This window comes from Crinia signifera, chromosome 4 (assembly GCF_055691185.1).
Source record: "Crinia signifera chromosome 4, ASM5569118v1, whole genome shotgun sequence".
Classification (NCBI taxonomy): Eukaryota; Metazoa; Chordata; class Amphibia; order Anura; family Myobatrachidae; genus Crinia; species Crinia signifera.
The window spans coordinates 113035777-113049033 of NC_139220.1; the positions used below are offsets into that span (position 1 = coordinate 113035777).

Consider the following 13257-nt stretch of genomic DNA (forward strand, 5'->3'; position numbering starts at 1 on the left):
CCCGTGGACTGAGTTTGAGAACCACTGTTCTCGATAGTACTAGTAATAACCACACTTGTTCCCCTCTAACCTCTCCTTTCTAAAATATGAAATATTGCCTAGGCTCTGACTCAGTGCAGCAATAGTGTGGTCTGGTGTTTCATTTAACCAGAAACTATATTAGATGGATGTACATCTTTTTGGTCCTGAAAATGAACCAATTGTTTAATGGTACGAAGACCAGGCGGTTGTGAGCTACGTAAAGAAATGGCCCGAATAAATATGCAGAGCAAACATGAAGACCTCAGGTCATTAAAACATTTACTTGTTAAATATAGACAACAATAATTATGTACACAAGTCATAGTAATACAAATAAAAACCTATAATCCATCTAAAAAGTCCTTGGTTTCCTTACTGAGGTATGCATTAGCTGCAGGGTCATCTTCAAAGTCCTCTTCAACATCTAACACAAGAACTGGAATTTTCTTAATATGTTCAAAATGGACCTCTGTTGTTTTATTTATTAGCCAACTCTCATGTTGGTCATGCAACTTTTCAAGATACTTTTCTGTAACAGTCTTTTCTTCCTTCCGGGCCCTCTTCTGAAGCCTCTCAAAGCATTTTCCTGGGGTTGCTCGAAGATACACAATACCGTCCAAAACAGCTCTCTCCCCAAACTCCTGAGTAAGAAACGAATGCCATTCTTGGTACAGAGACCACTCCATTTCATTTAAATGGCCAAGTTCAAATAGAGACTTTGCAAACACAAACCTGTCACTATACACAGATCTTTCAAATATCTGAACAGGTTCTCGCTGCTGAAGTAACATATCTGAAAAGGGCTCAATCTGAGTTTTGAAACGACCCATACAAGAAAGTGTCTGGAATGTGTAAGACCAGCGTGCAGGATCCTCATACATCAGCTGCAGCAAATTGTCCATACTCTGATGCGATGAGGACTGGACGTGCTGCCACTTCCTAAGTGGCTCCGCTACAACACTCCATCCTTCATGTGCGCTGCATACCAGTCTCAGAAAGGTGGATTTTCCCGCTGCAATATTCCCTTCCACAGATATTTTCTTGCCTTTCACCTGCATCCCAGGGCTGTGATCATGTGACATGGTGGCTATGTTCTCAACTAGTCTACAAGATGGATAGAGAAGATTCAACTTTGGCTTCCATGAATTATTCAATGTTCTTGCTGAATCCAAGAGTCTGATGATTTTATGAAGAAACATCTGTGGACATGATATGAGTTCTGTATGAGTTTTCAGTTTGATCATTTGCTATATAACAATATTTAGTAGACATTCATTATTCACTAAACACCGCCAACATTTATGCAGAACTACACCCAAAGGCACTAATGACATGCTGTAGAGGTAAATAAAATGAACTATACTATTAGTAATGTACAGTACTACAGTGCTCTGCCTCATATCTGAAGATTGTTAAATGTATAACTTGCTATCTCCATATTGATTAATAATGCATGACAAGCAAAGTTTGAGAATTATACTGATTAAAGTACTGTAGTATAATACAGGGGCTTTCTGTACCACCCAATATGACCCTCTCCAGGAGGGACACAGGGGTAGGTGTATGAAGCAGTGATTGGGGAAAAGTGATAAAGTGCTTGGTACTTTATCATCGGCCAATTAGCGCCCGACTGTTAAGTTACAGGCTGGGTTTAAAAAGGGACAGTTAGGAGCTGACTGGTCGGTGATAAAGTACCAGGCACTTTATCACTACTCCTCCCTTATCAATGCTTATCTACCACACAATGCTCTGTTCCTTGACTTCCCTCTTAATTTATGATTTCCACCACCTGTGATGTAACACTTCAATTTACCTGTTTGAAACAGATGATGACAATCAAATCAAGAAGGAAGTGTCCAGAAAAGTCTGCTGCCTAAGGATGGCCATCGACCATCGGTGATTAGAAATCATCAATGGTTTATGGCCGATGGCAAATAGCTTTGCTATCGATGGAGAACCAGATGGTTTCCCACCATCTGTGTCCTTAAAGGAATAGTTTAGTTTTTGCCCCAAGGGGCCTGGACACCCAATAAGTCCCGCCCCATATTTTGATTGGCCCACAGGCCAATCAATCAAAGAAAATGGATGACCATCAATATGTAAAAACATAGATGGTCATCCATTGAATAGTAATACACTATGGGTGGCCAGTTGCACTTTTGCCATCGATGGCAAAGGTAACGATGGCCATCCCTACTGCTACCTTGCGATTGCCTCTGTATTTGTGCATGTGTGATAATACAAAGTACATTCAATGGCTGCCAACAGATGACACACACACACACATATATTGCACAAGGTCCGGCATTCCCCACTTCCATAACTTAATCTCTCTTGGCCCGGGTGCCCATCCAGAGGGAACAGTGTCCCACCCTATACACAATCCAAACAAAGATGTCACTCCGGGTCTTGTAACTTTTTCCTGGCACCAGTAAAAAGTTTTTTTGCACTTTAACAAGACCCGGAGTGACATTTTTGTTTGGATTGTGTAATATATATATATATATATATATATATATATATATATATATATATATATATATATATATATATAAATAAATAAATAAAACATCATTACTATTTGTTAGAAGTGATGGATGTCCTATAGCGATTTAAAGGGTATGGGTAAAATCCGGAATCGGATAACACACCGGAATGCCGGACTGGACATGAAACTCTGCATTCCGGAGCTTGTAGTATCCGGTCCGGGGGTGTCCTGTCCGGGGGTGCTCCATCTGATGGGGCTGCTCTGACACCTGTCACCTGGGAGAGGAGAGGGGGGAGAATACAGCCTCACTGCATGGTCCGGGGGTGTAATAAAAACTGGAACGTTCCAGACCACAGGGGGAGGCTGTAATCTCCCCTTCCCCATGTCCCTGGTGTGAGCAATCACAGGCATCCCCCCGGACAAGACACCCCCCGCATGGGACACCCCTCGGACCAGACTCTATAAGCTCCGGAATGCAGAGTTTGATGTCTGGTCCGGCGTTCCGGTGTCTTATCCGGGTCCGGTTTTTACTTAGTCCCGATTTAAAGCATATAGAGACCGAATCTTTAAATATAGTTATAGATATAAGTTTCTGAAGAGCCCCCTGCAGCAGTTCATACTTAATAACACATACGACACTGAGTGACCATGGATGCCGGAATAGCACACCTACGTGACTATTAATGCTGTAGCATTAGCAGCAGCACCACACACAGCTTTCTGTGTGTCTGCACAGCCCTGACACCGTCCAGCAGCTCACTGACAGTCTCAGCTTCCAAGTTCCGCTCCGTACCTCACATACGGGTACCCTGAGAAATGTTACACACAGACCTGCGCGCTATACGGCAAAGGTCACATGGCACAGTCAGCAATGCATTATGGGAGCCACAGGCAGCCGGTTTCAACTTTCCAGCACTGCCCACAGACCTTAGCGTCACGTGACACTCAGTGCAGTATGGGGGAAATACCGGGCAGGAGTCGACAGGCAGAGGCAGAGGCACAGCCACCGAGAAGGTTATATAATATTATATGGTGGGACAGTGCAGTGTGGGCGGAAATACCGGACAGGACAGTCGAAGGCACAGCCACCACAGAGGAGGACCCAGTGTTAATATGGTGGGACAGTGCAGTGTGGGCGGAAATACAGGACAGGAGTAGGCAGTACGCACAGCTGTCAGCCACAGAGGAGGACCCAGAGTCCCAGACTGTTATATTATGTTATGTAGTGGAGAAACTATTGGCTGACTTGCCCAATAGTTGCATGTGTGTGTTTAGCTTTAGGAGAACGTAGTGGCATGGAGTGATAAATATCCAATTCCCTGCCCTGTCGCCTGGTTAAGTTGAACTAGACCTGACAAAGACACATAGAAGAGAGAATAGAGTGCCTGGCTACTATCTGCCGGCAAACTGAGTGGTAAAGATTTTTATTGCAGGAAGTCAAAACTCAATTTAGTAAGTCAAGTAAATCAATGTATATTTCTAAACTATTGGATCAAAATCTCTATTACACAACCGTAACATTTCATTAAATATAATTAGAGAATTGTGAGATTTTTTTTCAATGACATCTTACTGCCCTTCTGTATGGATATCCTATGCTTAATAATATGTCATTAAGAATTAATATCCCGTTTAATCATTTATCAAAAATTAATAAAAAAAAGGTGAATTTTATTGTTGAAAAAGGTTAAGGGGATATTCAATCTCAGCCGCTATTTCCGCTTGGGAAATAGCAGCCACCGCCTATTTAATGCTGCCATTTCCAACAGCACATTTCGACAAAACAGATGTGCTTTGAAACAAATCTGTTTTGTCGGAAACGGCAGCAGCTGTTTTTGCGGACGCCTACTTTTTGACACTCGAAGGCCGGAGCACTGAATTCCAGTCGAGTTACAGTCGAAAACGACCCGGGATTCCAACTGTTCTGACATTCTGACAGTCGCAATCCGGGATAGAATACCGCCCTAAATAGCCAAATGCTTTAACTATGGGTTTAGCATAAAACAGGGCTTGACAAAATGTTTTTAAATCTAGAAGCCAGGAAAAAAATGTAAGAGCCAGAAAAACTAAATCGTCCCAAACAATAAAAATACAAGAGAGTACTCTACTTAAAGCTGGGTGTCCGGATCTCCAAGATATGCTCAGGGGGGTCACACTGCTATCTGTGGATTTAAAAGTGTAAAGTATTAAAGTCCCCATACACGCTGCAATATTGGGTGGATCACATCGCAAGGCATGCATTTTGCATGTGATTTGCGTGTGATCTGCCGGCAGTACAAAAAGTATTTGCAGCACATACTTTTTGTACTGTGCGATGCGCACGGGAATGCGCATCACGTCGCATTGCACGCTGTTTATCGCAGCGTGTGTGGGGACCTTTACTTTTACACTTAAGGTGCCCATACACTGTGCGTTTGCACCGTGCGATGCGTGCTCCAGTAGGCATCTCATTGCACTGCCTTCTGATCACATCGCATGCAAAATGCATGCCTTGCACTGCGATCCAGCCCATAACGGGTGCGATCATCGCACCGTGTATGGGCACCTTTACATTCAGCAGGAGGAGCTGCAGGAGGGCGGCAGGAGGAGCGCTGAAATCCACTGCTCAGAAGTTTCTAGGCTTTAGGGGGGGTTACACTGTTATTCGTGGAAGGGGGGTGGGTTACACTGTTATCCATGGGAGACGGGTTAGGGGTGTGGGTTACACTGTTATCCGCAGAATGGGGGTAGTAACAATAGTAGCCACAGCAGGAAAGCAGATTTAAAAGTGTAAAGTATTACACTAACATTCTGCTGGAGGGCGGCTGGAGCAGCGCTGACGTCTGCGTGGGGGGTGTACAACCTGTTATCCGGGGGGGATAACGCTTATCCGCGGCAGGGGTTGTATCAATAATAGCAGTCACGGCAGGGGGTGTAACAACAATAGCAGCCACGGCAGGGGGTGTAACAACAATAGCATCTGCGGCAGAGAAGCAGTTTTAAAAGTGTAAGGTATTACTTACATTCAGCATGAGGGCGGCTGGAGCAGCGCTGACATCCATGCAGCTTCCCACTGCACAGAAGTTTCTAGACTATGCGGGGGATTGCGTCAGTCGTGGGGGGTCCGGATCTCCGAGGAGGGTGTCACACTGTTATCCGTGGCAGGGTGGGGATAACAATAGCAGCCGCGGCAGGGGAAATAGCTAGCCACCGCACAGTATTTACCTACATTGAGCAGGATGATGGCTGCAGCCGCGCTGACATCCGCGGCTTCATGCTGCTGAGAACTCGGCTGAACACCGCTATGCAGCGAGAGGGGTCGCAGAGAGGACATGTGAGACTTGTGCTATCCGCTGAGGCAGGAGCTGGGACATACTGCTGCTGCGTGCTATATCCTATCAGAATCTAGTGGCCAGGCAGGAAATTGTGGTCGCCATGGTGACCTGGCGCCCGGGATTTGTCGAGCCCTGACATAAAATGTAAAAGAAATAAAACTACAGAAAAGATAACATACAATTTAATATATAATACAATATATACATGATTTACATTTCAGAAGTAAATGGTGATGGAACAACCTCAAAAATGCTGAAAAGTGTTTAACATATTCCTATATACTCTCTCGGATGAGAAGGATTCAGACAGGGCTCTGTGAAATGTATTGCAGCATTATTGAGGTACAGGTATACCACCGATTTTCCAGCATCATTGGTTTCAGTGCCATTCCGGATTATCGATTTTGCCGGATTAACGAAGGATTTCTAGTTTTTACTAATTTTGCACCCTCAGTACATTTCTAAAGCAATAAATAGTCAAATATATGCCACAGCATAAATATTGATGAATGAATAAACACAGTAGTGTATGCAAAACTGTTTATAACAGTGTACTACGTGCTGTATAAGCAAAACAAGTATCAGGTATATTTTGAACAAACATTATCAGTAAGTGCAGTATGAATGAAAGTCTTGCTGGGAACTTGGACGCCATATCAGCCCCACTGCTGCCTGCTGTGTCACCTTCAGTGTCCTTGGAAGCTGTACCCAGTGGCACTTGTTTATGCTGTGTCTTCCGCCCATGTGCGGTATTTGCTGGGACCTTGGACGCCATATCAGCCCCACTGCTTTCTGCTGTGTCACCTGCGGGATCCTTGGAAGCTGTACCCAGTGGCACTTGCCCATGCTGTGTGTTCCGCCGATGTGCAGTACTTGCTTTGACCTCAAACACCATGATGCTTCCTGTGTCACCTGCAGTGTCCGCGGAAGCTGTACTCACTGACACTTGCGCCTATTGCGTGTTACACCCATGCGCAGAAAGTGTTCCAGATTAAAAGAGTTCATCAACCTCTTTTAATCCGAACAATTTACAATTTTTTATACAAATTTTAATCTGGACAAATCAAAATTGTCCAGATTAAAAGTGGTTCCGGACCAACGGTTGCCGGAAAATCGGTGGTGTACCTGTAATACAATTACCACTCACTCGCGGGGGCATATGTTATTGGGTCTGGAGGTGCTGTTTACGAGCTAAACTCTGATGTTTTTTTTTTGTAAGGGGCAATCATCTAATGAGAGCAGCTCCATCTTATCTAGAGGTATTGATGAAATGGTGAAAAATTATACTTTGTTCCTCAAAAGACTGCTGCATCGCCAATGAACTGGACTTACACTTGGGAGTTTACACTTGATGCAGCTTGTGATTCCTTACTGCCCCACTCGATTACTGCAGATAAAGGACTGTTAGCAGTACCTAGATTATATGACTCTGGAACTAACTTCCCTGCACAGTTTGAGAGGCCTTTACTATAGAATCCTTCAAAAATAGGCTTAGGGTTACTCAGCTGGCCGATGGTGTTTCAGAATGTTCAGAGATCTGAACACACATCATGCAGGAGGGCAGATGAGGTATAACATGTATGGGGTACTACTGTGTAGCATAATGTAAATAAGGGGCACTACTGCATGATGTAATATAAATAAGGGGCAGTACTATGTGCTGTAATGTAAATAAGGGCACTACTATGTAGTGTAACATGAATCAGGGGCACTACATTATTTGTAATGTGAATAAGATAAGATTGTATGACCAAGCCCCTTCCTTGTGAAACCACTGTCCATTTATAAAGTTTAGGAAGTGGGGCACACATTTATAGTTTACAGGGGGTTGAAAAAACCATAGCTTTGCTCCTAATTCAACCGCATAGTGGGGGAGGGGGGGGTGGTGTTAGGTGTCATGGGAAATAAGTTTCAAAACCTCTCCAGGGTCCCTTTAAGCCCTGGTGCAGGTAAATCGTTTTCGGTTTAAAAATCAATTCCACTCTGTCCTGGCCAAGCTATAGGGAAATTTACTAAGATTAAATGGGTACAAATGTACTCTTTCGTACCCAATCGACCCCATTCACGGCCGAGATCCGCATATTTACGAAAGTCCGAATTTGCCACGTTGCGGCTTTTATGAATGGATGTCACAGCTGCAAGCAAATGTACCAATGGATAGACCATTGATAGAAGAACTCAGCCACATTTCTCCATAGACTTTAGTAGGATTGTCAAATTTACGACCATTCGTACTTTTAAATTCGTCTGTGAATTCAGGTCAAAATATAAATCGTGTTTACAGAAGCATGTACGGATCAGTGCGACCCACGAGCACGTGCTGGTTTTTGAAATATGGGGAACCCTATTAAATTTTTCCCCATATTTCTGGAACCAGGATTGGCTTATGGTGTGTACACACGGTAAGATATGGCTTCCGATGTTGCCGATATAGAGAACATCGGAAGCCATATTGCATGCTTTTTTAGGGCTTGCAAGCCCGATGCATGCTCCCGTGTGAGTGCAAATCGGCAGCCAAATAGAGAGGGCAGGTAAAACTATATAGTGCAGATCTGCACTATATAGTCTAAATTGTGCCCCTCCATGCATGCACTGCGATGCAAGTCCCGATGCGATCTGATCGCATCGGGACTCGCATAGCACGGCATATCGCCCCCGTGTGTACACACCATTAGAGATCCCTAGCTGTTTTTTTTTTTTTTTCATTTTTCTTTAACCATTTCTTATAATTTACACATAGAAGCATTGCACGGGTCTTATTGATCCGTGCTATGCTTCAGGGTCAGCTGTGTTTGTCTGCCAGTAAACTCAGCAGGTAAATACGAATTACTTCACCATTGCAACATACAAATGCAGAGAAGTCGGCAGCTTTGTAAATTGCTGCTCGAAAACACGGTTGTTCCCGTTCATAACCATTTGTATTGCCGCTCTTCCCCTTTCTGTTTGAATGTGGATTTTTATGCCTTTATGGAACTATGATGAGTTTCCTTGAAATGTAGAGATAATGAATGGGCTTCAAGATCTTTGCTGATGTCCTATATATATTTACCATTTGAGATTACTGCATAGTTAATCTGCCTTGGCTGCTGCAGAGGTTTAGGGAGGAAGAGTAAGTATACATACCTGACCCTGTTGGGATTCCCTCCTTTGGGATGCCGGCATTGGTATTCTGACTACTGGTCATTTGTTTATATCATGTAGGCAGATGGTACACAAGGTTGAAAATGTAAATCATCTACCTTTTTTCTTCTGTCCTGTTCCCAGGCACTACCAAGAAAATGTTTTCTATAAGTATTTGATATGCAATGCTTGACTTCTTGCACAGTAGTTCAAAGGAAGTCAAGTGTCTACCCTGGATTCTGCAGACAGTGGTTGAAAGCAGGAGGCAGTGGGTAACAGGATGTGGCTGAGAGTGATTGCAGAAGTCTGAGGGTGTCAGTGGGTGGCAGCAGGAGCCACATGGGAGCAGAGGGTGCCTCAGGAGGCAGTGTGTGACAAGGGGAGGCAGAAAGTGACAGGGATAGGCACAGGGTGACACAGAGAAGCAGTAAGTGACTTTTAGAGAGTAAGTGACTTTGAGAGGCAATGAGGGGGGGGGGGGGGAGAGGGTGACTGGGAAAAACAGTGTCATTGGGTAGGAGGGAGAGGCAGAAAGTGACTGGAGGACAAGTGGGAAGCAAAGACTGCCTTGAGAACAAATGGGAGACAGAGGGCAGTATTCAATGAGAATACTGACGACGTGCAGCGAATCCTGTTTAGGATTCGCTGCACATTCGCCACTGCTCGCTGCGTTCCAGAGCCTCGCCGGCTCCAGTATTCAATGAGTCAGGGGCTCACTGCCCCTGACTGGCGAATTTTAACTCCTGCGGCGATGCCGCAGGGAGCCCGAGGACGGCGGCAGGCAGGGAGATGGAAGTCTCCCTGCTTGCCCCAGAATGTTTGTGGAGGGGAGGTGGGCTCCCCGGGTGCCAGGCAGCACAGGCTGCCCCCCAGGGGTGCCAGCAGGGGACTGGGTATATTCACTACACCCGATTATGCATATGTAATGATCGGGTGCAGTGAATATATGAATATCTAATGAGTGGCTCGGCTCCGGCCCCCTGCTGGCTGGTCTGTGTAAAAAAAAATTAATAATTAAATTAAATATATATTCATGTGCTTACAGCACATGAATAAAAATAGCATGCCTCTCCTCAGAATAAAATTCCTGATTTTTTGACACCAAATGTAAAAAACAAAACACTTTATTTTAAAAGTTCACATTCCACTTCACCATAAAAAGATAGCGATTGCTACTCGGTGAATCATGGCGAAAAAAACCTTGAAATGTATTCGCCATCTGGTCATTGAATAGGGTGATTCACCGTTTTAGTCAGAAATTCGCCTTACAGCACAAAATCACCATAAAAACATGGCGAATCAGCCTCATTGAATACTGCCCATAGAGTGAATGCACACATTGAGCAATGAACACCATCAATGTGTCACTTATACTTAAACTGTTTAATGCTGTTAATTCCAGAATTATATTTTATTTAGTACTGAATAGAAGATTTCAAATGTCAACAAAAAATATAAAAAAATGTAATGTGTATAATGTCAAATACAATTGCAATTACATATAGAATAAAAGGCATGTACAGTATAGAAAAAAAGCTGCTTGTGCGTTTAGTTAGCATGCCGATGTGCATAACATGCATTGAACGGGGAAAATACATGTAAAAGTACATGAGCTTTTTTTGACAAATCAAAGTGTATTTTGCATTTTTAGGTTAAAAATTATTTTTAAAATGTTTATGTATTACAAATGTGCTTTAATTGTATACTTGGAAGATAACTTAAACATTGTTGATTATAAACTACCCAAACAAAGCAGCTCTAAATATGACTGACTTTTTCAAGCTGTTTTGTGCCTGAGTTACAAACTTGGCTCCAATTAAATTGGTAGTGTTGTATGTTTAACATGTGCAAAACATCTGGGTCCAACTTTTTAGTAGCCATTTGTATTTGGAGCTGAAACTGTCTGACTTTTAGTGAACTTGGATGCCATTCCATTGAACTACTTCATAAAATGTCAGATTTTTGCGTGCAAATCGGACATCTTACAAAATCAGACCAAAATCAGTTTCCAAACTATCAAACTATTGTGGCTATGAAAAGTACACTGTTAGTTTGACATAAACATAAATGTGTAGTATGATTTCTTGAACTTGGCTATTAACAGTGTCTACCCGGACATTCCAGGTGTCTGAGAACTGTGAGTAACAAGGGAGTGACTAGTAGTAAGTGGCCTTTCTTCCCCACTTGTAAACAGTCTTAGCTGCATGCTTCACGGCCATTTCCATAAAAATGAGGAAACAAGATGTTGTCTGTAGGCCTGCTTAACAGATCCTCTATGACGTCTGTTAAGGCAACAGCTGAGTGCCCCTATGTTATTTGGGTCTTTCATAGGCTACTCTTTTATCCACTAAAGGAGTAACATAAATGGGGACCTTTATTGGTATTTGATCAGTCTCAGATAAAAGACAACAACAAAAAAAAAAATCTGTAAATCTTTTTTTTTTCCAACCCATTTAACAGAGAAAATGCTGTGTTCAGATACTGTACTTAAAGCACCTGCAGAAAATAAACAGTTATGTGTCACAAAGATTTATATACATCTTAGTCTATGGCTATTCTAGCACTGAATGTGTCCATTAATTTATGTGACAGCTATGAAGTTACTATTACAGCATTGAATAGCCTCTTGCAATTTTGATGGTTGGAAGTACTTGCAGTCCTCAATTTGCCACACAGTAATGAATGGTGAGCAGACTCATGCGACCTCTCCTTACTATTTTTTTTGTTTTGTTTCAGGCCTCTGGGTTTTTCTCTTTTTCATTCCTGTGTGTGATGAGAAAAGAGAGGGAGGTGTTTTAAAACTCACCCACTTCATCCATGAATAATTAAGCAGCGGGGGCAATGTAGGAGGAGAAGAGAGGAACATGTCAAGAGACATTGTATAGAGATGCAGGGAAAGAGTTAGGGGTGGGTCCAACTAGTGAAAAACTCAAGGCTCAAGTACAGGGGGGAGGAAGGAGCAATATGATCAATATGGTTTCATTGTTTGGCCTTGCTTACCTCCACAGGAGACCATCTGCTCCCTGTCAATGGATCACCTGCTTGTCTCAGTCGTTGTTATGACAACCAGTGGGCGGAGGGATTAAGAAGTGTGTGTGTCTGTTTAGTTGAGGCTGCTTTAGGGGCAGCTCATTCAACAAGATGGGAACAGAGATGCCCCAAAAAGGGACTGATAACTCTTCTTTTTGCTATGAAAACATTGTTTACTAGACAGAATAGTTATGTATCCATTTTCCAGAAACAGTGGTTTCCTAATGTTCAAAAAGTTCTCCTTATGTATCTTCCAGATTTCAAGTTTAAAGTCAGTGATACTATTATTTATCTTTATGTATCAATGTTACGCATGGTATGTAAAAGTTGTTCATTTTGCACTTAACAAAGTTAAAGACATTATCCTTATACAGCCACTGGCTGCTTCTTTGTGTTACAATTGCAAAGCTGTTCGCTTTATTGACTGTGTATAAGAGCCTAAACTCAGAGGCTACCTTCATTCTCGCCCCCTCCCATGATGCAGTCAGGGCAGTGTGTTTAATAAGTTGCATTAGGAATGATTATCACTGCTACTATACAGAAAATTAACCCTTTTCTTACAAGATTTGGATGCTGTGTCAGGCTGGGCTTTGAAAACAGTTGTTGAGTTATAATTCCCATAGCTAATTTTCTGTGCGATCCATTGCACAAATTTCCCCTCCCCCCATTTATTCGGTGACGTCTGTTTCAGTGATATTGATATAATGTTGCTTTGACTCAAAATAAAAAATGATATATGAAGTGTGTCTGTACTCTGTATACATTCCTTCACAGCAGATGTTGCATATCATTATACCCCACACACACTGTCACCTACCCAGTAAGTGTGAACTGACAGGCCCTCTGTCTGTGTACTGGGGGTCTCCGTCATCTCCTGGGCGCCTCCTTCTCCCCTCACACCGGGGACAGCTAAGCAGGCTGCCCCGGTGCCTCCCCCCCCCCTCCCCCTGCAGCCAGAAGGACGTCCAACTGCATTACTAGGGGGAGGAAGGGTTTACCTTCCAGGTCCAGGAGGACCTGATGCAAAGTAAACCAGGGGGAGAGGGGAGTCAGCGGAGGTGGTAGGTTGGTGTCGGGCGGCGATAGAAGCCCATAGGCTTCTATAGGGTATCGCCACCCAACGCAGCGGGGTGCTAGTACATATGAAAATGCGGTAAAACGGGGGTTTTACTGCATTTTCAGTTTAGTACAGTACATCCCGCCCTTTATCATTACTCTCCCAGCCACATCCATTGTCACCAATAATCCCCCGCTCTTCTATCCTCTGACACACAGCAAACCCGA

At 43.3% G+C, this 13257-nt stretch overlaps 1 protein-coding gene and 1 long non-coding RNA gene across 5 annotated transcripts in view; one reads left to right on the forward strand and one right to left on the reverse strand.

Annotated features, from left to right (window-relative positions):
* Positions 1-288: 288 nt before the first annotated feature.
* LOC146074314 (deoxyguanosine kinase, mitochondrial-like) lies at positions 289-3491 on the reverse strand. Of its 4 annotated transcripts, none has more exons than XM_083182258.1 (2): positions 3341-3491; positions 289-1220 (listed from the first exon to the last, which is right to left on the reverse strand). In XM_083182258.1, the coding sequence occupies exon 2, from the start codon at positions 1218-1220 to the stop codon at positions 363-365; it is 858 nt and encodes a 285-aa protein (XP_083038384.1). In that variant the 5' UTR covers positions 3341-3491; the 3' UTR covers positions 289-362. The 4 variants fall into 4 exon arrangements, with proteins under 4 accessions (XP_083038384.1, XP_083038382.1, XP_083038383.1 ...); XM_083182256.1 differs by lacking the exon at positions 3341-3491 and adding an exon at positions 3183-3331; XM_083182257.1 differs by lacking the exon at positions 3341-3491 and adding an exon at positions 3179-3331.
* The window catches only part of LOC146074316 (uncharacterized), a 30420-nt gene continuing 20542 nt past the window's right edge, over positions 3380-13257 (forward strand). The window contains exon 1 of the long non-coding RNA XR_014473408.1: positions 3380-3523. This is a non-coding gene — a long non-coding RNA (uncharacterized LOC146074316). The remainder of the gene's footprint in view (positions 3524-13257) is intronic.

Bases quoted from the DNA above. Each gene is read 5' to 3' on its own strand.
- LOC146074314 (XM_083182258.1), bottom strand. From the start codon at position 1,220: ATGTTTCTTCATAAAATCATCAGACTCTTGGATTCAGCAAGAACATTG.